This window comes from Phyllostomus discolor, chromosome 12, assembly GCF_004126475.2.
Source record: "Phyllostomus discolor isolate MPI-MPIP mPhyDis1 chromosome 12, mPhyDis1.pri.v3, whole genome shotgun sequence".
NCBI classification, from domain to species: domain Eukaryota; kingdom Metazoa; phylum Chordata; class Mammalia; order Chiroptera; family Phyllostomidae; genus Phyllostomus; species Phyllostomus discolor.
The window spans coordinates 5191504-5215591 of NC_040914.2; the positions used below are offsets into that span (position 1 = coordinate 5191504).

General features: G+C 35.7%; 1 protein-coding gene across 9 annotated transcripts in view; it reads right to left on the reverse strand.

Moving 5' to 3' along the window:
• Positions 1-463: 463 nt before the first annotated feature.
• Positions 464-24088, reverse strand: part of LOC118496623 (zinc finger protein 420) — a 32562-nt gene continuing 8937 nt past the window's right edge. For 8 of the 9 annotated variants that reach the window (XM_036012912.1, XM_036012911.1, XM_036012917.1 and 5 more), the window contains one exon: positions 464-4119. In XM_036012912.1, the coding sequence (XP_035868805.1) occupies positions 2204-4119 (1916 nt within the window). In that variant the 3' untranslated portion in view covers positions 464-2203. Of the gene's footprint in view, positions 4120-5935; positions 6175-24088 lie in introns of those variants that run through there. The other variant, XM_036012919.1, reaches the window with a different exon arrangement.

The window sequence follows — 24088 nt, forward strand, 5'->3', positions numbered from 1 at the left end:
AATACAAAATGCTTACAGTAACTTACAGGATGTGGCTGTTCATTACCTCTCTGACCTCCTTTATCAATCACCCACTAGCACAAACGTTTACAAGTAAGCTTCACCGCTGTTGCCCAAATATACTATCATCGTCTCATTATAGGGCCTCTTCTCTGCCTGGAATGCTCTTCCCTTAGATAACCACTGATTTATTCCTTCACCCCTTCAAATCTTGACTCAGATCTTTCCTTCTCCATGGTTTACCCTGATTATTCTATTTCATATAGCAACCTAAAATGTCATATCCCCCTCAACTTCTTTTGAATTTTCCCCATAACATGTTCTAACATACTCTACAATGTAGTATTCTATCACCTCCTGCTAGAATTGCTCATTGATATATCCCAAACACCTAACACAGTGCCTGAAATATAGCAAACATAATAATAAGAAGAGTAGGTTTGGGGGAAGGAATTATTTTTGCTGCTAATAAACTCACTGCCTTTGCAAGGACGGGCAATGGTCTCATTTCTTGTTTAGGCTGCCACTTTAAATCATTGTTAACTGGCCTCAGTTAAAGACAACCAGTTTGGGTTTTGAATCCAACAAGGATCAAGGTTCTGAAATTTACCATCAACCTGGATTGAGCACCTGCATCTCTTAACAAGACAATATTGTTTTAAATGTTAGCAGTCCTTGTAATTAACCCTAATTTGAGTTTTTCACAAAACATTACTGAATAAAACAAGCAGCATTCTGAATCACTCCCATCATTTCTTCTAATGTAACAGTCTTGACTGGCACAAGATATGCCTTGTGAGAGAGAGTAGGAGTCTGACCAAATGTCTGTGTATAAAAACAATCTTCAGTTTTCTAGTCTGAGATACATAGATTCTTTCTCCATAGCCCTAAGGCAATGCCACATTTGAGATTTCTTTGCCCACAGCACTCCACACCCAGATACAAAATTTTATAGCCTTAATAAGAAAATAACAACTGCATCAACAAATAAATTTATTTTCATTTTTATATAAAGAAATACAGGAAGCAAGAAGACCAGAGTTGTTATGGCTGTTCCATTAAATTGGCAGAGGTGTATATTTGTTCTGTGCTTCTGCTCCACCATCCTTAATACCATTCTCAAAATCCCCATAAAACTGCCAGAGCTGCAGATTAAATGTTCACATTGTAAACAAAAAGATAAAAATGAAGTAGAGAGGAAAAAAAAAGATTTCTTAAATGTCATACTCATACAAATACCACTTCCACTTTGTTGATCTGCAAGGGAATCTGACACAGGTTTTCAACCAAGAATTCTGTTAGTAAAGAAGGAAAATGGACATCAGACAGAAAAACAGCAGTCTCTGACCCAGACTCATTTCTTCATTGCAAAATAGTCTGTAATGTCAGCTTTTATTTTTAGTTTAATCAAAAGCTGTAAACATGAATTTTTAAAAAGTTCCAAGTAGAAAGATTTATTTTGGCTATCCATTTTTTTTTTCATTTCTAAATAATATTCTTAAATTGTGGTCAGAAACAGTAGAAATTATGAGTTTGGGGACTTTGTTACAATTCACTTAACACCTCTTCAACTATCCACTGGTTGAATTTACAGTGCTTTTTTGTATAGTATGAATTTCCTTTTATAGTATATTGGATGAAATTTGAATGAAAGCTTTCTCATGTTTATTATAGCATACAGTGCCCCCACTCAAATAACTGAGGTTAAGTGTTAAATGAAAGATTTCTCAATATTCACTATAAGTCTCCTTTCATGCAAATTATCTAACACTATAATGACAGCTAATATTTGTGATATGATATGTTTAAGGCACTGTTCTAAAAGCTTTACATGTAATAACTCACACAATACTTTCAAGAATTTGATAAGGTATATTTTCTTACAAATGATTAAACAAAAATGGAGGTTAATTATCAATGTCACAAAGGAAGGCAACTGATAGTCAAGACATGCTATGGCTAAAGTCCTTCCTATATTTACTATACTAACAAATTACTGTCTATTAAAATTTGTTAATGTTTAATTGGTTTTCAGTAATGACAGATTTTTCTACATGGATTACATTATCTTTCCCTACATAAATTCAGTGATGCTGAGCTTTATCAAGCAAGTTCCCCATATTCAAATTTTAAGAATTCTTTGATGATAATGGATTAATGACCACAGAAGTCTGCCTGTATTAATCACAAGGATTCAAAAAATTCATATATAAACTTGTGAACCATAAGTAAAGTCTATCCCACTTTCCTTATATTTAAAAGATTTCTCATTGATATGAATTCTCTGATGTTGAGTTAGTTGTGAGCCACGAGTAAAGGCCTTTCCACATTCCTTACACTGATATGGTTTCTCACCAGTGTGAATTCTCTGATGTCGAGAAAGGTGTGAGCTCTGAGTGAAGGCTTTTCTACATTCTTTGCATTCATAGGGCTTCTCACCAGTATGAATTCTTTGATGTAGAGTGAGTTGAGAACCATGACTAAAAGCCTTCCCACATTCCTTGCATTCATAGGGTTTTTCTCCAGTGTGAATTCGCTGGTGTTGCGTAAGCTGTGAACCACGGATAAAGGCCTTCCCACATTCCTTACACTGATAAGGTTTCTCACCTGTATGAATTCTCTGATGCTGTATAAGCAGTAAGCCACGAGCAAAGGCCTTCCCACACTCATTGCATACATAGGGTTTCTCACCAGTATGAAGTCTTTGATGTTGAGAAAGATGTGAACTCTGAGTAAAGGCCATTCTACATTCTTTACATTCATAAGGTTTCTCACCAGTGTGAATTCTGTGATGTTGAGTAAGCTGTGAGCCACGAATAAAGGATTTTCCACATTCCTTACATTCATAGGGTTTCTCACCAGTGTGAATTCTCTCATGTTGAGTAAGTTCTGAGCCACGACTAAAGGTCTTTCCACATTCTTTACATTCATAGGGTTTCTCACCAGTATGAATTCTCTGATGCCGGGTAAGGAGTGAGCCTCTGTTGAAAGCTTTTCCACATTCCTTACATTGATAGGGTTTCTCACCAGTATGAATTCTCTGATGTTGTGTAAGTTGTGAACCATGACTAAAGGTCTTTCCACATTCCTTACATTCATAGGGCTTCTCATTGGTATGAATTCTCTGATGTTGAGTAAGCTGTGAACCACGGATAAAGGCTTTCCCACACTGTTCACATTTGTAGGGTTTTTCACCAGTATGAATCCTCTGATGTTGCATAAGTAATGAGCCACGAATAAAGGCCTTCCCACATTCTTTACATTCATATGGTTTTTCCCCATTATGAATTTTCTGATGTTGAGAAAGCTGTGAGCCACAAATAAAAGCTTTCCCACATTCCTTACATTGATAGGGTTTTTCACCAGTATGAATTCTCTTATGCAGAATAAGCTGTGAAAGCTGAGTAAAGACCTTACTACATTCTTTACATTCATAGAGTTTTTCACCAGTATGAAGTCTCTGGTGTAGAGTAAGTTGTGAGTTCTGAGTAAAGGCCTTCCCACATTCTTTACATTCATAAGGTTTTTCACCAGTATGGACTTTTTGATGTCGGGTTAGTTGTGAACTACGAATAAAGGCTTTCCCACATTGTTCACACTTATACGGTTTTTCACCAGTATGAATTCTATAATGTAAAATAAGTTGTGAACTCTGAGTAAACGCTTTCCCACATTCCTTGCATGCATAGGGTTTCTCGCCAGTATGAAGTCTCTGATGAAGACTGAGCTGTGAATCACGACTAAAGGCTTTCCCACACTGCTTACATTCATAGGGTTTTTCACCTGTATGAGTACTCTGATGTTGAGTTAAGTGTGAAGCTCGTCTAAAGGCCTTCCCACATTCCTTACATTTATAGGGTTTCTCAAAATGACATGTGGGATATTGAGATAAGTAAGTATGCTGATTGAAAATGGACATTTTTTCATATAAGATGATTACTTGACTGAAATATTCCTTTTGATTATCCAATGTGCCTCTGACTTTCAAATAATCTCTAGAACTGGACTCCTTAAGATCATAGTTTTCAAGCCTGTTACTCATTTCCCATTGGGATAATTCTGTTTCATAAGTGTCCTTTCTTGGAGGTAAGTATTTATTTGCACACCTTGAAGGCAAATCTGAAAGATAAAAACCAATAAAAAATGTTAGTTGTCATTTCAGAAGTAGAACTTCAATAGTAAAAAGGACTACATAGGAAAAAATGCATATAGGGAAATTATACCCATGAAAAATATATGGACTACATTATGTTTATAAATGTTGTTTACTATGACCTATAGTAATACCTAGTTACTTTTCACATCACAGTCTGCAACATTTATAGTTGCATAAAGCAATACCTATCTGCTTTCTATTCTAGTTTTCTCTCTCACACACATAAACATGCATAATCAAAGTTCACTAATTTCGTGATGCAGTAATATTTTTCAAATACCTAGAATTTGAAAAAAATATCAGCTAAGAATGACCTCATATATTAACATGTAAAAAAGGTACATAGGAGATGAGAGAATAATGAAAAATCTGAGAAGATAAGGGGAGAGATTAAGCAATTTTTTTTTAAGTCAGTGAATCTCAAACTTTGGTGGGAATCAAAATCACCTGGGAAGTTTGTTAAAATTAAAGATACCCAGATAACACACCAGACTAACTGGATCTGAATCTAGTGAATCAGAAAAAGATTGTGAAAATCTTTAGTTTTAATATATTCCACCAACTGATTCTCATTCAGATTCAGATTGTGATTTGCTATCTCTGACTGGAACTTTTAAATGACTTTCAAATTAAATTTAGAATAAAATCCAAATGGTTTTCATGACTTTGACAAAGCCCTTCAAAGCCCTTCATAGTCTGGTCCCTACTTATGTATCTGATTTCCCCATGAATCTTTTCTGCTTTGCTATTTTCCAAACATACTCGATTTCTTTTAGCTCCAAAAAAGTCATACATCCAATCGGAACTTACGACTAGTTAGAGCTGGTTCCACATCTTTGAACTGCTCTATATTAGATACTCTATACAGTTATTCTCATCCTTTAGGTTTCAATTTAAATATAAGTTCCTGAATTTTAAACACCCATTTCTGGTAACAGAAGGCTAAATACTTTAGACTAACCTTCCAGATGAGAGTAATTACACAAATTGGACAAAATATAAAAGGTACCTGACTGAAAACATTAAAAAGTTAATATTGAAATAAAGAATTAATGGGCTAAAAGTTGAAAAATATGAAAACTCAGATGAAAAAACCTAAACATTTGGTGGTTACTTGTCCCCTGAAGGAAGTCTTATAATCTGGAAAAGGCAACTGAGAAGTGAAGAAACTAGGCAGTGTTTTAGACCATTTATTTCATAGAGCTTGGGCAACAATAACTGTAGCATAGGACCCAACATTAATTCTCCATACATTGGGATGGGAACTCTCAGGGCTACCATGAAAAACAAGGGAGAAACAGTAGACCACTCTGGACAGAGTCTGTAGTTAAATCATATTTGAATGATTTCAAACCCAGAAATTTGGATTAAAATAATTCAAAATTGCTTTCCATAAGCAAACCTAAATCTTCATTGAAGATGAATGAAATCCAAGTCTTCTAAATAATTTTGTAATTTTTATTTCTAATATAGAGCACTCAACAAATAACTATGTGAAGGTACAAAAATAATTGAAAAACAAGAGAAAACAGATAAAAGAAACAGCCCTATAAGGAATGAAGTCATGTACCTACCACCACAGTAATGATACCCAACAGTCTATTACTCCTACATACTCTTGTGTTGTTCTTCTATAGTAAACCTTTCCTCACCCTCATGGTAAATTAATTAGAAACTGTTCATCTGTGGTTTCCTCAATACCTCCTAACAAAGGGAAATAAAAGTACACCCATAGTAAATCTAAAGTGGAAATGAAGAAAAAAAGAAAAGTATAAATACCTCACCAATTGCTTTCCCTCATGCATAATGCTTCTTAGATACTAGCCTTGGTTATCTTCTTTAGTTCTCCCTATTCTTTCAACCAGAATAGCAAGTTGCTTTCATTGATCATTACTTCTCAGTCTCTTTTGTTTCTTTACACCCTGTCTCATTATCTTCTCCTATTTACTTTCTTATCCAAGGCCAATTTATTTGTTCATCCAAGAAGAATATCTTTGTAATTTCTGAGGCATTGATACAGGTCAAAGACATAAAGAAAAGCTTCTGTAATCGTATATAATGTTTGGGATGAAGGAGAAAAGGAAAAAAGCAATTACTGACCATAATGGAAGGAGTCTGGAGTAATAAAGTTCAAGAAATTCTATGTTAAAAAAGATGTTGGGTGGAAATATAAAAAAGAACAAAAAAGTCTCATACACTGCTAATGGGAATGAAAAACTGCGCCCATGATGAAAAACAGTTTGGTAGGTTGTCTTTTATAATAAAGTTAACCACACACTTCACATACAATCTAGCAGTCATAATCATAGGTATTTATACTTGTGTCCAAACATCTATACAACAAAGATTACAGCAGCTTTATTCATAATTGCCCAGAAGTAAAAACCCAGATGTTACTCAAAAGGCGAATGAATCAATAAACTTTGATATTTCCATACAATGGAACATTATTCAGCAATAAACAGAAACAAACTAATGATTCATGCAACAATATGGATAATCTTAAATATATTTTATTAAGTGAAAAATACCAGACCCCAAGAATATATATTTTGATTCCACTTACATGACATTCTGGAAAAGACAAAACAATAGGGATAGGAAATATGTCAATTTTCTATAGGCTGGTGAGGGGGAGGAGTTGACAACAAGAGGACAGCATGAAGGAATTTGAGAGTGTAATGGAACTGTTGTACATTATGACTGTGACAGTGGATACACTTTATATGTAGATAGTGCATCAGATTGCCTGAAGAACACCAATATATTGAATAAAACATAATATTCTAAAATATGTAAAATTTAAAAGAAAGTAAAGAAGATTCACAATGAAACAAGAATCAAAAACTAAAATAGTAAACATGCTTTAAAACAATAAAATGGCAAAAAACACACACATATCAACAAACTAATCTAAATCTAAAAAACAAACTAAGCAAACAAGAAGAACACAGACAGAATCATGGATACAAAGGGCATTTTGATGGTTGCCAGGTGGGAGGGAGGTGTGAAGAAATCGGTGAAGAGGTGAGGGGATTAAAAAGTACAAATAAGTAGTCACAGAATAACCATGGGGACATAAAGTACAGTATACGAAATGGAGTAGCCAAAGAACTTACACACATGACCAATGGACGTGAACAATGGTGGGGGGATTGCCTGAGGGAGTAGGGGGTGCGGGGTAAAGGAGGAAAAAATCAGGACAATTGTAGTAACATAACCAATAAAATATAATTAAAAAAAATAAAACCAGCATAACCTCAGGACATTTACAGTCTTCAACTGCTTACCTTAAATGATCTAAAAAAGTGAAATAAGCCAGTCAGTGAAAGGCAATACAGTATGATTTCACTTATATGTGAAATCTGATGAACAAACTGAACTGACAAGCAAAACAGAGAGAGATTCATAGATACAGAAAGCGGGATGAGAGCTATTGGGACAGGGGAGGTTAGGGGGTGGAGAGATTGAGCAAGAAGGAAAAAAAGACTCATGGGCATGTACAACAGTGTGGTGATTTCAGGGGTCTGGGGGGATAAGGGGGTTAAATGGTAATGGGAAAAGTACAATAATTTTTTAAAAAATGGACCAACAATAGGTCAGGGATTAAGAAAAAAACTTCACAAAATTGGGCGTATAGTTTACATGAATGAAAAAAAAATCCTCTAGTCTCTAAGATAAATGACAAGAGAAATCTTAGTTTTGGCCATTTAAAAAAAATGACTTTTACTCTCAGAAGAGAAGCCATTGGAGGGTTATAAAAAGCAGCATGAAAAGATTCGATTTTTGTTTAAAAATGAATCATTTGGATTTTCATTAAAATTAAAAGATAACAGATAATGGGAAAGTACAAAAGCTGGGTAGATAGAAGTTAGGAGGCTACAGAAATAATCCATATGGCTCAGACAAGATGATTATGGAGAAAGAGGTGGAGAAAGTGAGATGTGAGATATCATTGGATTGAACATGTAATATGACAAAGAGAAGTCGAGGAAATCAAGTGTTCTACCTGAACACCTAGAGCAATGAATGTGTTGCTTACAGAGAAGCAAATTTGGGAGAAAGTATCAAGAATTTGGTTTTGAATTATTTGATATAAAAAAGATGTTGAGTAGACAAGTATATGTTCAAATATGGAGTTCTAAAAAGATATTAAATATGTAAATTTAGGAGTCAGCAACATATAGATGACATTTAAAGCTATGGGATTTGATGAGGTTGAGGGAGTCTTTGGATACAAATAAGAAAAGAAGAGAAGGAAAGAAAAGGTTGCTTTACATTTATTTTTCAAAACTTAAAAAATGTTATTTGGTTACTCCCCTTAAATTTACAAATCAGACAACTATAGCTTAACAAAGGATCCCCTGCTCAACAAACCCCCACACCTGAAAGATCCATATATCAGTATCTCTGAAGGCACACTGGAATGATGAGAGAGTGTGGAATGAGAGGGAGGACAAGACAATCGTGGCAGAGCCACTGCAGACAGTGAAGACATCAAAAACACAGTGGGGTCAGTGGCCATTATTTAAAAAGGAAGTAGTGCTGTGAGCTCACAAAACCAATTCTCTACTGTTCACCACATTCCTCCACATAATGGTGTCCTGTAACCGAGGCAAGCCTGTAAAAGAGGGGACGCCCACCAAACTGGTGGTTACATGACATTTTCCTTAACCAAAGCAGTAATCCCAGAGGTGCAAAAAGTGCAGGTGATAGAAAGCAAAAGCTGTGCTATAGCACCTTCTATTGGAAAACAAGAGAAAGTACCCTACCTATCAACCTGCTAAAATGTACAGAGTAAAACAATATTTAAACTACCTCAGATGTACAGACACATGCACAATCCACTAAGTACCATGAAAAACCAAAGTAACCTGGGAGCATCAAAAACAAAATAAAAAGTCTTTAGTAAATCAAACTCAGTCATGGAAGAATGTGATTTAAATGACAGTTAACTCAAGATGGCAGCTATGAAGAAACTCAGTGAGGTACAAGAAAACTCAGAAAAGCTGTTCAATGAGCTCAGGAACACAATTAATAAACAAAAAGAGTAATTTACCAAAGATACTGAAACTATAAAAAAACAAATTCCGGAGCTAAATAAATCAATAAATGAGATGAGGAATACATTAGAGAGCATTAGAAATAGCAAAAACAAGAAGTGAGCATTAGCAAGCTCAAAGATGGAAATGTAGAAATGACCAAGGAAGAAGAGATAAAGAGTTTAAAAAATTTTTAAAAACTCTATGATGACTATCTGATTGCATTAAAAGAACAATATAAGAATAATGGGTAGAAGAACAAAAGAGAGGGAGAAAGGAACAGAGAGCCTACTCCAAAAAACAATATTGATGGAAATTCCCAAGCCTATGGAAAGTACTGGACTTTAAAATAAGGGAAGCTAACAAATCACCTAATTATATCAACACAAAAGGTCCTTCTCCAAGACACATATTATTCAAATAGTCAGAAATTAATGACAAAGTATTCTCAAAGTAGCCAGGGGAAGAAAGACTGTAACTTACCAAGGAAAGTCCACTAGAGAGAGTATCATCAGATTTTCTATTTCTAACATTGCAAGTCAAGAGAGAATGAAAAGAAATATTCAAAATATTGCAAAAGAGAAACCATCAGGCAAAGACACCATATCCAGCAAAGTCATCCTTTACATATGAAGGAGATATAAAATATTTTCCAGACAAGCAAAAGCTGAGAGAATTTATCACCACAAGACCTGAATTACAAGAGAGCTCTTCTACCAAAACCAAAAATAAAACCAGAAATGATAGATAAGTTACAACAAACACCACTGAAATACAAAGGACCACACAAGAATACTATGAAAGGCTATACACCACCAAATTCCACAACCTCGAATAAGTGACAAATTCTTAGAAATATACAACCTCCTGAGACTGAATCATGAAGAATGTGAAAGCCTAACTAGATCAACCACTAGCAAGGAAACTGAAACAGTAATCAAAAACCTCCCTCTAAACCAAAAGCCCAGGACCATATGGCTTTACTGGTAAATCTTATCAAACTCAAAGAACATTTAATAATCCTTCCTAATATCTTCCAAAAAACTGAAGAGGCAATACTTCCTAATGCATTTTACAAGGCCAACATTACCCATTGCCCTGATACTAAAACCAGACAACAACCATACACACAAAAATAAACTGCATGCCAATATCATTGATGAACATAAATGCAAAGATCTTAAACAAATGGAAAAGAACAATACATTAAAAGGATCATACACAACATTCAGGAGGAGGTCATTCCAGGATGCACAGGCAGTTGGTTCACCATCCTAAAATCAATCAATGTGCATTAAGAAAATAAAAGATGAAAATGATATCATCATATCAATAGAGGAAGAAAAATCATTTGGCCCTGACCCGAGTGGTTGAGTGCTTTGGGTGTTGTCCCACAAAGCCATTTCTATTCCTGGTCAAGGCACATGCCTCAGTTGTGGGCCAGGTCCCCTGCTGGGTTTTGCAAGAGGCAACTGATCAATGTTTCTCTGACACAACAATGTTTTTCTCCCTCTCCTTCTCCCTCCCTTCCTTTCTCTTTAAAAATAAATAAAATCTTAAAAACAGAAAAAGCATTTGACAAGCTATTACATACATTTATGATTTAAACTCTCAATAAAATGAGTATAGAAGTTATTGTAACATTACAAAGGTCATTTATGACAAACCCTCTCAGCTAACATACTCAATGGTAAAAACTAAAAGCATTTCCTCTAAGATCACAAACAAGACAAGGATGCCCACTCTCACCAGTGTTATTCAGCAGAGAAATGGGAGGCATATCCAGAGCAACTGGGCAAAAGAAAACAATAAAAGGTATTCAAATTGGGAAAAAAAACCCATAAAACTGTCACTATCTGCAGACAATATGATTCAATGTATAGACAACACTAAAGTCCCCATCAAAAAACTTAGAAACAATAAGCAAACACGGTAAGAGTTTCAAATTACAAAATCAATGTACAAAATCTCTTCTTTTCCTATATACCAAGAATACAATACCAGAAAAAGAAATAAAGAAAACAGTCCCATTTAAAATTGCAACAAAAAGAATAAAATACATCAGCAAAAAATGTTAATGAAGGACCAGTACACTCAAAACTACAAGATATTGATGAAAGAAACTTAAAACACACACACAAATGGAAAGATATTCTGTGTTCATGGACTGTAACACTGTTAAAATGGTATTATTACCTAAAGCAATATACAGATTTAATGCAATCCCAATGGCATTTTTCACAGGAACAGAACAAAATATCCTCAAATTTATATGGAACCACAAAAGATCCAGATTAGCCAAAGCAATCCTGAGATAAAGAACAAAGCTGGAGGTATCATACTCACTGATTTCAAACTATACTGCAAAGCTATAGTATCAAAACACTATAATATTGGCTGAAAAATAGACTACGGACCAATGGAATAAAAATGAGAGCCAACCACCCCACATGTAGATAGGCAAATAAATGCTGAACAAGGAGCCAAAGATGTACAACAGAAAAAAATTCTCTTCAGTAAATGGTGCTGACAACATACAAGACGTGGTGAGAAGAGTGACCCTCAGTTAACCAGCTGGAGGGAAGGACCCATCAAAGAAAGACCCAATGACAATCAAACCCAATTATATCCAGAGAACCAACATAAATGACGACCCGAGAGTAGCAAGATCGGGAGATTAAGGAGACTGCACCACTGAGTCTAACAGGTCTCCTACCATGGAAGTTCACACCACAAATGCAGGGAGTCAGCAGATGAATTTAAGAAGCAGAGTTAACAAGAAGAATCTCACAAACAATGAGAAGACAAAGAAACAAACCCCAAATGAAATGAAAGGAGGAAGCCTCACAAAGAATGCTAAATGAAATAGAGGCAAAGCTATCAAACATTGACTTCAAAGCAATGGTTATAAGAAAGATCAATGAGATCACAGAGAAATACCAAAAACTACAGGGAAACTATGATGAACTCACTTCAAACTCTATCAACATGAAAAAGGAAATAGAAACTATCAACAAGAGCCAACAGGAAAAAAATAATATAATTTCTGAATTGAAGAACACAGTAGAAGGAATCAAAAGCAGGACAGAAGAAGCACAGCTGTAGGACAAGGTAGAAAAAAACACCCAGAAAAAGAGCAAGAAAAGGAAAAAAGACTCACAAAGAATGAAGAGGTATTAAGGGAACTGAGTAACAACATGAAATGTAATAATATCCATATAATAGAGATACCAGAAGGAGAAGAAGAGCAAGGGATAGAAAACCTGTTTAAAAAAGTAATGATGAAAAAGTTCCCTAATTTGGTGAGAGAAAAAGTCACATAAATCCAGGAAGCTCAGAGGGTCCCAATCAAGAGGAACCCAAAGAGGCCCACTCAAGACACATCATAATTAATATGGCAAAATTCCAAGACAAAGAGAGAATCTTAAAGGCAGCAAGGGAGAAACAGGAAGTAACATACAAGGCAGTCCCAATAAGACTAGCAGCTGACTTCTCAATGGAAGCACTGCAAGTCAGAAGGAAATGGCAAGAAATATTCCAAGTAACGAAAACCAAAGGCCTGCAACTGAGACTATTCTATCCAGCAAGGTGCTCAATTAAAATGGAAGGCCAAATAAGGAGTTTCCCAGACAAAAGAAGCCTCAAAGAATACACCTCCACCAAAGCAGCACTGCAAGAGAAGCTAAAGGGTATACTTTAAGAACAAGAAGAAAGATTGAGAGAGAGAGAGAGGAACACAGGTACGAAGGAAGTAAAATGGCATCGAATAAGTACCTATCAATAATAACCTTAAATGTAAATGAATTACTGGTAAATACTTCAATCAAAAGATATAGAATAGCTGAATGGATGAGAAAACATGACCCACACATATGCTTCCTACAACAGACCCACCTCAGAACAAAAGACCTACACAGGCTGAAAGCAAAGGACTAGAAACAAATATTCCAAGCAAATGAACAGGAAAAGAAAGCCAGGGTAGCAATACTCATACCAGACAAAAGAGACTTCAAAACAAGGGCCATAAAAAGAGACCCAGAAGGTCACTTCATAATACTCAAGGGAAGACTCCATCAAGAAGACATAAACATTGTAAATATATGCACCCAACATAGCAGTACCCAAATATATAAAGAAAATGTTAGAGGACGTCAAGAAATATATTGACAATACAATTATAGTAGGGGATTTTAACACCCCACTGTCAAAAATGGATAGATCTTCCAAACAAAATATCAACAAAGATATTGTGGCATTGAATAATATCCTAGATCAAATTGACTTAACTGATCTATATAGAACCTTTCATCCCAAAGAAGCAATACACATTCTTTTCAAATGCACATAGAACATTTTCTTTTTTAAAATTATTTTATTACTGTTCAATTACAGTTGTCTGCATTTTCCTCCCACCAATACATCATACCACACCACAGCCAAACCCACCTCCCTCCCTTGTTTCCACTCACCCCTTGGTTTTGTCCATGTGTCCTTTATAGTAGTTCAACAGGAACATTTTAAAAGCTAGACCACATGATAGGACACAAAACAAGCCTCAACAAAATCAAGAAAATTGAAATAATAACAAACACTTTCTCTGACCTCAAGGGACTAAAGCTAGAAACCAACTTCAAGGAAAAAAAAAACATCAAACTAATGGAAATTGAATAGTATGCTATTAAACAATGAATGGGTTAATAATGAGATCAAGGAAGAAATAAAAACATTTCTGGAAACTAATGAAAATGAACTCACAACAATCTAAACCTATGGGACACAGCGGAGGCAGTCCTGAGAGGGAAGTTCATAGTGACACAGGCCTACCTAAAAAAGAAACATTTCAAATAAACAACCTCACCCTACAACTACAAGAACTAGAGGAAAAACAACAAAGACAGCCCAGAGCAAGTAGAAGGAAGGAAATAACCAAGATATAAGTAGAATTAAACAACATAGAGACTAAAAGCACAATTCTAAGGATCAATAAATCCAAGAAATGGTTCTCTGAAAAGATAAACAAAATCGACAAGCCTTTAAGCAGACCCATCAAGAAAAATAAAAGAGAGAGGACCCAAATAAACACAATCAGAAATGAAAGAGGGGGGTTTACAACTGATACCACAGAACTACAAAAGACTGTAAAAAATTGCTATGAAGAACTATATGCCAAGAAATTTGAAAACCTAGGTGAAATGGACAAATTTCTAGAAAAAAAAAAATCTTCCAAGACTGAATGAAGGAGAAGCAGAAAGCCTGAATACACCTATAATAGCTGATGAAATCAAAGTAGTAATCAAAAAACTCCCAACACACAAAAGCCTGGACAGGAGAGTTTCACAGGAGTTTTTTACTAAGAATTTAAGGAAGAGCTAACCCCTACCCTTTAAGGAAGAGCTAACAGACTATTCCAACATACCCAAGAAGATGGAAGAGTCTGAAACTCTTTTTATGAAGCCAGCATCATCTTAATCCCAAAACCAGATAAAGACACAACAAAGAAAGAAAACTACAGGCCAATATTGCTGATGAATATACACGCTAAAATCCTCAACAAAATATTGGCAAGCCACATCCAGCAATACATTAAAAAGATCACACACCATGATCCAGTGGGATTCATCTCAGGGATGCAAGGATAGCACACTATTCACAAATCAATAAACATAATACATCACATAAGCAAAACCAAAGACAAAAATTACATGAAAGTATCAACAGATGCAGAAAAAGCATTTGATAAGGTATAGCATGAATTTATGATAAAAACACTTAGCAAAGTAGGAATAGAGGGAGCATTCCTCAACCTAATAAAGGCCATATATGAGAGACCTACAATCAACATCATATTCAATGGTCAAAAACTTAGAGCTTTCACACTAAGATCAGAAATAAGACAACGATGTCCGCTTTCACCATTCCTGTCCAACATAGTATTGGAAATCCTAGCCACAGCAATCAGACCAAAAAAAAAAAAAAGGCACCCAAATTGGGTAGGAGAAAGCAAAACTGCCATTGATAGTGTACATAGAAAATCCTATAGACTCCACCAAAAAACTACTCCACCTAATAAGTGAATTTGGCAAAACAGCAGGATACAAAGTCAATATTCAGAAATCAAAGGCATTTGTGTACACTATCAATAAAATACCAAAAACAAATCGGGAAAAAAAATCCCATTTGATATACAGCAACAAGAAAAATGAAGCACCTAGGAATAACCTAACCAAGGAGGTGAAAGACCCATAATCAGAAAAGTATACAAACACTGAAGAAATTAAGAAAGACACAAATAGAAGTTTGTATCATGTTCATGGATCTGAAGAATTACCATCATCAAAATGTCCACAGTACCCAAAGAAATTTATATATTCAGTGCAATCCCCATTAAGATAACAATGCCCTATTTCACAGATATGGAAAAAACACTTCAAAAATTTATATGGAACCATAAATGACCCTAAATAGCTACAGCAATTTTGAGAAAGAAGAATGAAGTAGGAGGGATCACAATACCTGATATCAAAGTGGATTACAACACCACTGTAAAAAACAAAAACAAAAACAAAAGAACCCCAAAAAACAAAAACAGCAGTCTGGTACCAGCATAAGAACAGACACAAAGACCAAAGAAAATGAACAGAGAGCCAAGAAATAAACCCAAGTCTCTCTGGTCAGTTAATATTCGACAAAGGGGGCAGCAGCATAAAGTGGAGTAATAATAGCCTCTTCAACAAATGGTGTTGGGACATCTGGACAGCTACATGCAAAGAAATGAAACCATCACCAACTTACACCATACACAAAAATAATTCAAGGTGGATAAAAGACTTAAATATAAGTCATGACACCACAGAAGTTGGAGAGGAAAAAATGGGCAGGAAAATCTCAGATATTCCACGCAGCAATATTTTCACTGATATGTCCCCTAGAGCAAAGGACATAAAGGAAAGAATAAACAAATGGGGTCTCATCAAAATATAAAGCTTCTGCAAAATATAAAGCTTCTGATATAAAGAAAACAGTATCAAAATTAAAAGAGAACCAACCATATGGGAAAACATATTTGCCAATGATACCTCAGACAAGGGTTGATCTCCAAAATATACAAAGAACTCACATGACTCCACTCCAGGAAGACAAACAACCCAATTTAAAAATGGGCAAAAGACCTGAACAGACACTTCTCCAAGGAGGACATACAGAGGGCCCAGAGACATATGAAAAAATGCTCAGCATCACTACCCATCAGAGAAATGCAAATTAAAAACACAATAAGATACCACTTCACACTAAGAATGGCCATCACCAAAAAAGCAATAAACAAGTGTTGGAGAGTTTGTGAAGAAAAAGGAACCCTAGTGCACTATTGGTGGGAATGCAGACTGGTTCCACAATTATGGAGAACAGTATGGAATTTCCTCGAAAAACTAAAAATGAATTGCCTTTTAACCTGACAATTCCACTACTAGGATTATATCCTAAGAACCCTGAAACACCAATCCAAAAGAACCTATGCACCCCAATGTTCATAGCAGCACAATTTACAATAGGCAAGTGCTAGAAGCAACCTAAGTGACCATCAGTAAATGAATGGATCAGAAAACTATGGTACATTTACACAATGGAATTTTACACAGCAGAAAGAAAAAAGGAGCTCCTACCCTTTGCAAAGGCATGGATGGAACTGGAGAGCATTATGCTAAGTGAAATAAACCAGGCAGCGAAAGACAAATACCATATGATCTCACATTTAAGAGGAATCTAATCAATAAAACAGACAAGCAAGCAAAATATAATCAAAGACACTGAAAATGACAATAGGCTGACAGTGACCAGAGGGGAGGGAAGGGGATAATGGGGGAAAAGGGTGAAGGGTTTATAGGAACAATTATAAAGGACACATGGACAATAACAAGGTGGGGTGGAAACAGGGGAAGGAGGTAAGGAGAGCTAGGGTTGTGTGGAGGGGTGGGGGGAAAAGTGTACTTGAACAACAATAAAAAATAAAAAATATAGTTAAAAAACAGGGGAAAAAAACCCAAGTGTCCTTCACTGGATGAATGGATAAAGAAGATATGGTATATATATCGAAGGGAATACTACTTAACTATAAGAAAAAAATGAAAAATTGCCATTTGTGACAATATGAATAGATCTTGAAAGTATTATCCTAAGTGAAATAAATGAGATGTAAATGGACAATACCATAGGATTTTACTCATATGTGGGATGTATAGAAAAGCAACAAATAAAAAAACAACCCATATACACAGATAACAGAATGGTGATCACCTGGGAGCAGAGGGATGGGAGGAGAATAAAGATTGTAAAGACGGTCAAATACATGGTAACTGCAAAAAACCTGATTTCGCTTCCTGAGTACATAACAGAATATACAGATGTCATATCATGAAGCTGTAAACCTAGAGACTCCCGGTCAAGATGGCAGAATAGGTAAACTATGCTCCCTCCTCCCATGACCATATCAAATTATAACTAAATTATAGAACAACCATCAATGAGAACCACCTGAAAATTAGTTGGACAAATTTCATATATAAAATTATAAAGAAAAAGCCAAGCTGAGGCTGATAGGAGGAGCAGAGATACAGAACAGAGGACCCACACCTATGGTGGGTCGCTTTAAAATCAGAAAGAGCCCTGGCTGGTGTGGCTCAGTGGATTGAGTGCTAGCCTGAGAATCAAAGGGTCACTGGTTGGATTCCCAGACAGGGCACATGCCTGGGTTGCGGGTCAGGTCGCCAGTAGGAGCGCATGAGGCAAACACACATTGGTGTTTCTCTCTTTCTTGTTCTTCCTTCCCCTCTCTCTAAAAATAAATAAATAAAATCTTTTAAAACCAGGAAGGGTCACTGAGTTGTGAAGGTCCACCCTGAGGAGTTAGGAGTCCCAGACCTATACCTGGCTCTCCAGTCTAGGGAACCTATGCAGGGAAGAGAAGTCCCCATAACTTTTAGCTGTGAAAACCAGTGTGCATTGCATCATAGAATGAATGAGGGCTGCAAAAGAACAAGGCACAGGTCTAAAAGGGACCATGCACAGACTCACTTGAGCGCAGTGAGGACAGCTGAGAAAGCTCCAGGGACATGCAGGGACTATCAGAATTCACGAATTTCATGAAGAGGGCTGGAGGAGCAGGGGTTGGGGCAACTGTCTCTGTGGACAAGCACTGACAAGCACCACTGTTCCTTTGCTGATCCTTCCTCCACCCAGCCAGCCCAGTGCAGGCAGGTGGAGGCCAAATCTGTGCTCTCCATTAACCTGCCTAAAACCATTTGCGCCATCCTAGTGATTCCCTGAGACCCCACTCCACCCAACTCACTCTCTTAGCCTGAGCCTCTTCTCTTCAAGGGGCTCTCCACATAATCAGCCTACCTCAGATCACACTGCAAACTTTCCCAAAATCTCACAAAGGTCACCAATCCTAAAGAAGTGGCAGCTAACCTCAGCATGCCTTGTAGTTCTTGCTAAGTGGCTCTAGACTATTAGAAGCAGCAACTGGTCTGAACTTACACTGTAACTCCCATCAGGCGGTCCCAAGACTGTCATCAGGGTGGCCAGTCTTGGCATGGAAAGCAGTTTCAAATAAGCAGCCACAAACCAGGCACAAGTGGTGGCTGGCCTCAGTGCATATTGTGGTTTCTACCAAATGGTCCGAAGCCCAGCACAACAAGCAACCAGCCTCAGTTCACTTTTTAGTTCCTACCAAGCAGCACAAAGTGGTGGCTGATGATCTGCACAGAAGTCCCTCCCAAAAAGGCTCCAAAATGAACACACACAGAATCCTGCTTCAAACCACACCAGAGCACTGCCCAACCAGTTGCACAAATGACACACCCAAAAAGTAAACTCAGCTGTCACCAGCGACCCAGTAAAGCAACAACCACTATGTGGAGTCAGCTCCCACATAACTAGTCAGCTGCATTCACAACAAGCCCTTACAGCCAGACAGACTAAAGGCCAACCCTAACCACTGATGTGCCAACAGCACATCGTTGAGCTAAGGCTCAACGATAACAGAAGGGCTCACACAACCCTCGCAGAAGATATCCAACCACAACAGGAAGGAACACACAACCCCCACAAGGGACACCCAAGGAGTGCCTGGCTCTGCTAAAGAAGGAGACGGAGCCACTAGATGCCACAGGATGCTGTCTACATAAGGTCACTCTGTCAAGATGGGGAGACAATACATCCACTTAATACACAGAAACAAACACAAAGTTTCAGCCAAAATGTGGAGACAAAGAAACTTGTCCCAAATGAAAGAACAGAACAAAGCTCTAGAAAAAGAACTAAATGAAATGAGACAAGAAATCTATCAGGTACATAGTTCAAACAGGTTATAAGGATGCTCAATGAACTTAAGAAAAGAAAAGATGAACTCAGTGAGAACTTCAACAAAGAGACAGGAACATTAAAAAGAGGATAGAAAACATAAAACAAAAGAATGAGTCAGTATGAAGAATATAACAACTAAAATGAAGATTACGTTAGAAAATATCAATGGCCAAACAGAGGAAGCCAAGGACTGAAGCAGAAATCTTAAAGACAGGGTAGCAGAAAACACCTAATTGGAACGAACAAATAACAAAAAGAAAGGCTAAGTTTTAAAAATGAGAATAGTTTAAGAGACCTCAGGGAAAATATAAAGAGTACCGACACCATAAGGGTACCAGAAAGAGAAAAGTAGAGAAAAAGGGATTAAAAACCTATTTATAGGAAAAATAAGTGAAAACTTTCCTACCAGGCTAAGAAAACAGACATACAAAAAAAAAAAAAAAAAAGAAAGAAAGAAAGAAAGAAAACAGACATACAATTTCAGGAAGCATAGACAAGCATAAACAAGATGAACCCAAAGAGGCCTACACCAAGACACATCATAATTAAAATGCCAAAGGTACAAAGAAAGAATCCTGCAAGTAGCAAAAGATAAGCAGTTAGTTACCTACAAGAAAGCTCCCATAAGACTGTCAGCTGATTTCTCAACAAAAACTTTGCAAGCCATAATGGAATAGAGTGAAATACCGAAAGTGATGAGAAGCAAGGACCTACAACCAAGAGTATTCTAACCAACAAGGCTATCATTTAAATTGAAGAAGAGAGAAAGAGTTTCCCATACAAGAAAAAGCTAAGGATGATCAACATTGAACCAGTATTACAAGAAACATTAAAGGGATTTCAACAATAAATTAAAGGATGAACACAAACACACAAACAAAAGTAAAAAAGAAAATTACAAAAACATAACAAGGAAGGCATCAGTAAACATTGTAGTGATTACAAAATATGTTCACACTTAACTGAACATCAGCTTATAATAAACTGCTATAAACACAGTTTGGTATATATGTGAAGCACATGGTAACCATAAACCAAAAATATATGGGAGACACACAAAAATTAAAGAGAAAGAATCCAAACATCGCACTATAGAAAGTCATCAACACACAAGAGAAGAGGGAAAAAAAGGAACAGAGAAGTACAAAACAAGCAGAATAGAATTTTAAAAATAGTAATAATTGCATAATTATCAATAATGACTTTAAATATAAATAGACTAAATGTTCTAGTGAAAAGATAGGGTGGCTTAATGGATAAAAAAAAACATGCATTTTTATTTGGCCTATAATAGACACAATCCACACTGAAAGACAAACATAGACTGTGAGTAAGTGGTCAGAAAAAAAATTTCACGCAAATGGAAACTGAAAAAGGCTGGGGTAGCCATGCTTATATCAGACAAAATAGACTTTAAAACAAAAGCTATAAAGAGACAAAGTAGGCCTGGAGGGATATCCAACTCACAGCCCATGGGCCACATGTGGCCCAGGATGGTTATAGATGCGGCCCAACACAGAATCATAAATTTACTTAAAACCTTTTTTTTTCTCATCAGTTTTCATTAGTGTTTGTGTATTTAATGTGTGACCCAAGACAACTCTTCTTCTTCCAGCATGGCCCAGAGATGCCAAAAGTTTGGACACTCCTGATTAGTAGGGATTTTCATAATGATAAAGGGATCAATCCAAGAAAAGGATATAACCCTTGTAAACATGTAGTCACCCAACATAAGAGTACCTAAATATATAAAGTAAATGTTGATGGATATAAATAAAGAAATCAACAGTAATACAGTCATACTAGGGACTTTAACACCCCCAATAACATTAATGAAGAGATCATCCAGACAGAAGAAAAAATAAAAAAGGAAACAGTGGTCTTAAATGATACATTAGTCCAGATGGATTTAATTGATAATTTTAAAACATTTCACCCCAAAGTATCAGAATATATATTATTTTAAAGTACACATGAGACATTCTCCAGGATAGATCACATTAGGCCACAAAGCAATAGTCATTAAATTTAGAAGATTCCATCATATCACACATCTTTCCCAAAGACAATGGTAAGAAACCAGAAACTAAAAGAAAAAAAAAACTGAAAAACAAACATGTGGAGGCTAAATGACATGCTACTGAACAATGAACAAGTTAACAACAAGATCAAGGAAGAAGTCCAAAGATAGCTTGAGGAAAATAAAATAAAAACAATCACCACGAATACGTGAGATACAGCCAATGCATTTCTAAGAGAAAAATGTACAGCAAAACAAGCATACATCAAAAAAGGAAAAATTTCAAATAAACAATGTAACCTAACACAAGAACTAGAAAAGGAAGAATAAACAAAGGCCCACATGAGTAGAAGAATGAAAATAATAAAGATCAAAGTAGAAATAAAGTTAAAAACAACAATAGAAAAGATCAATAACACCAAGAGCTGGTTCAATGAAAACAGAAATAAAACTGATAAACCTTTAAAGAGACTCATCAAAAAAAAAAATAGAGAGGGCCCAAATAAATAAAAGCAGGAATGAAAGAGAAGTGAAAACTGACACAATGGAAATAAAAAGGATTATAAGTAAATACTATGAACTATTATACACCAACAAATTGGACAACCAAGGAGAAATGGATAAATTCCTAGACATGTGTAATCTTCCAAGGGTGAATCAGGAAGAGACAGAAAATCTGAACAGACTAATAATTACTAACAAAATCAAATCGATGATGGAAAAAACCCCAATAAACAAAAGCTTTATACCAGATGGCTTCAGAGGCAAATTTTACCAAACATTAAAAGAACATTAACACCCATCCTTCAACTATTCCAAAAAACTGATGAAGAGGGAAGGCCTCCAAGCTCATTTTATGAGGCTAGTATTATCTTAATCCCCAAACCAGAAAAAAACATTACAAAAAAGAGGAAATTATAAGCCAATGTCCCTGATAAACACAGATGCAAAAACCCTCAACAAAATATTAGCAAACCAAATTCCACAAAACATTAAAAAGATCTTATACCATGATCAAGTGGGATTTATTCAAGTGGGATACAAGGTTGGTTCAATATTTGCAAATCAATTAATGTGTAGATCACATTAACAAAATGAAAACTAAAAATCATATGATATTAAAAGGTCCAAAAAAAGAAGCATTTCACAAAAGCCAGCAACCAATATTGATAAAAAACTCTTAGCAAAGTGGGAATAGAAGGAACATACCTCCATACCTCAACATAATAAAAGCCATACAGGGCAAACACACAGCTAACATCACACTCAATGGTGAAAAGTTAAAAGTATTTTCCTAATGATCAGGATCAAAACAAGGATGTTCACTTTCATCCCTTCTATTCAACACAGTATTGTAAATCCTAACCACAGCAATCATGGAAGAAAAAGAAATAAAAGTATCCAAATATGAAAAGAATAGAATTGTCATTATTTGCACATGAAATGATACTATATAGAGAGAACACCAGAGTCCACCAAAAAAACACACAAAAAACTATTAGAACTGATAAGTAAATGCAGTAAAGTAGAATACAAAATAAATACCCAAACATCAGTTGCATTTTTATACACCAATAATGAACTATCAGAAAGGGAAACTATAAAAGCAATCGCATTTATTACTGCATCAAAAAATACCTATGAATAAATTTAACCAAGAAGGTAAAAGAAATGTACTTAGAAAATTATAATACACTAACAAAAGAAATTTAAGAAGATATAAATAAATGGAAGCATACCTGGTGTTCATGAATAGAAAGAATTAATTATCAATAAAATGTCTATACCACCCAAAGCAATCTATAGATTCCATGCAATCCCTATCAAAATACCCATGGCATTTTTCACAGAAGAGAATAAATAGTTCTAAAATGTATATGGAACCACAAATGACCAGGAATAGCTAAAGAAATACTGAGAAAGAAAAACAAAATTGGAGGTATTGCACCACCTATCAAACTACACTATAAGATGATAGCATTTAAAACAACATGGCACTAGTATAAAAGCTGACACATAGCTCAATGGAACAGAATAGGGCCTAGAAATAAACCCACAGCTAAATGGCAAATTAATCTATGACAAAGGTTGCAAAAATACACAATGAATGGTAAAAGACAGTCTATTTAATAAACGATGTTGGAAAAGCTGGACAAAAACATGCAAAATATGAAACTAGACCTTCTTACACCAAAAATAAATTCAAAATGGATTAAAGACTTAAATGTAAAGCCTAAAACCATAAAACACCTAGAAGAAAATATAGACACTAAACTTTTCGGTATCTCTCTTAGCAATATTTTTTGTATATGCCTCCTTGGGCAAGGGATATAAATGAAAAAATAAATAAATGGGATTACATCACATTAAAAGTTTTTATATATCAAAGATAACCATAAAAAGAAATATATATAAGAGAATGTGCTTATTGCAATTGATTGGGTTCACTTGAATTGTTAGTGAAATGCACTGATCCAGCCTATCACTATATAATATAAGCTCTTCTGT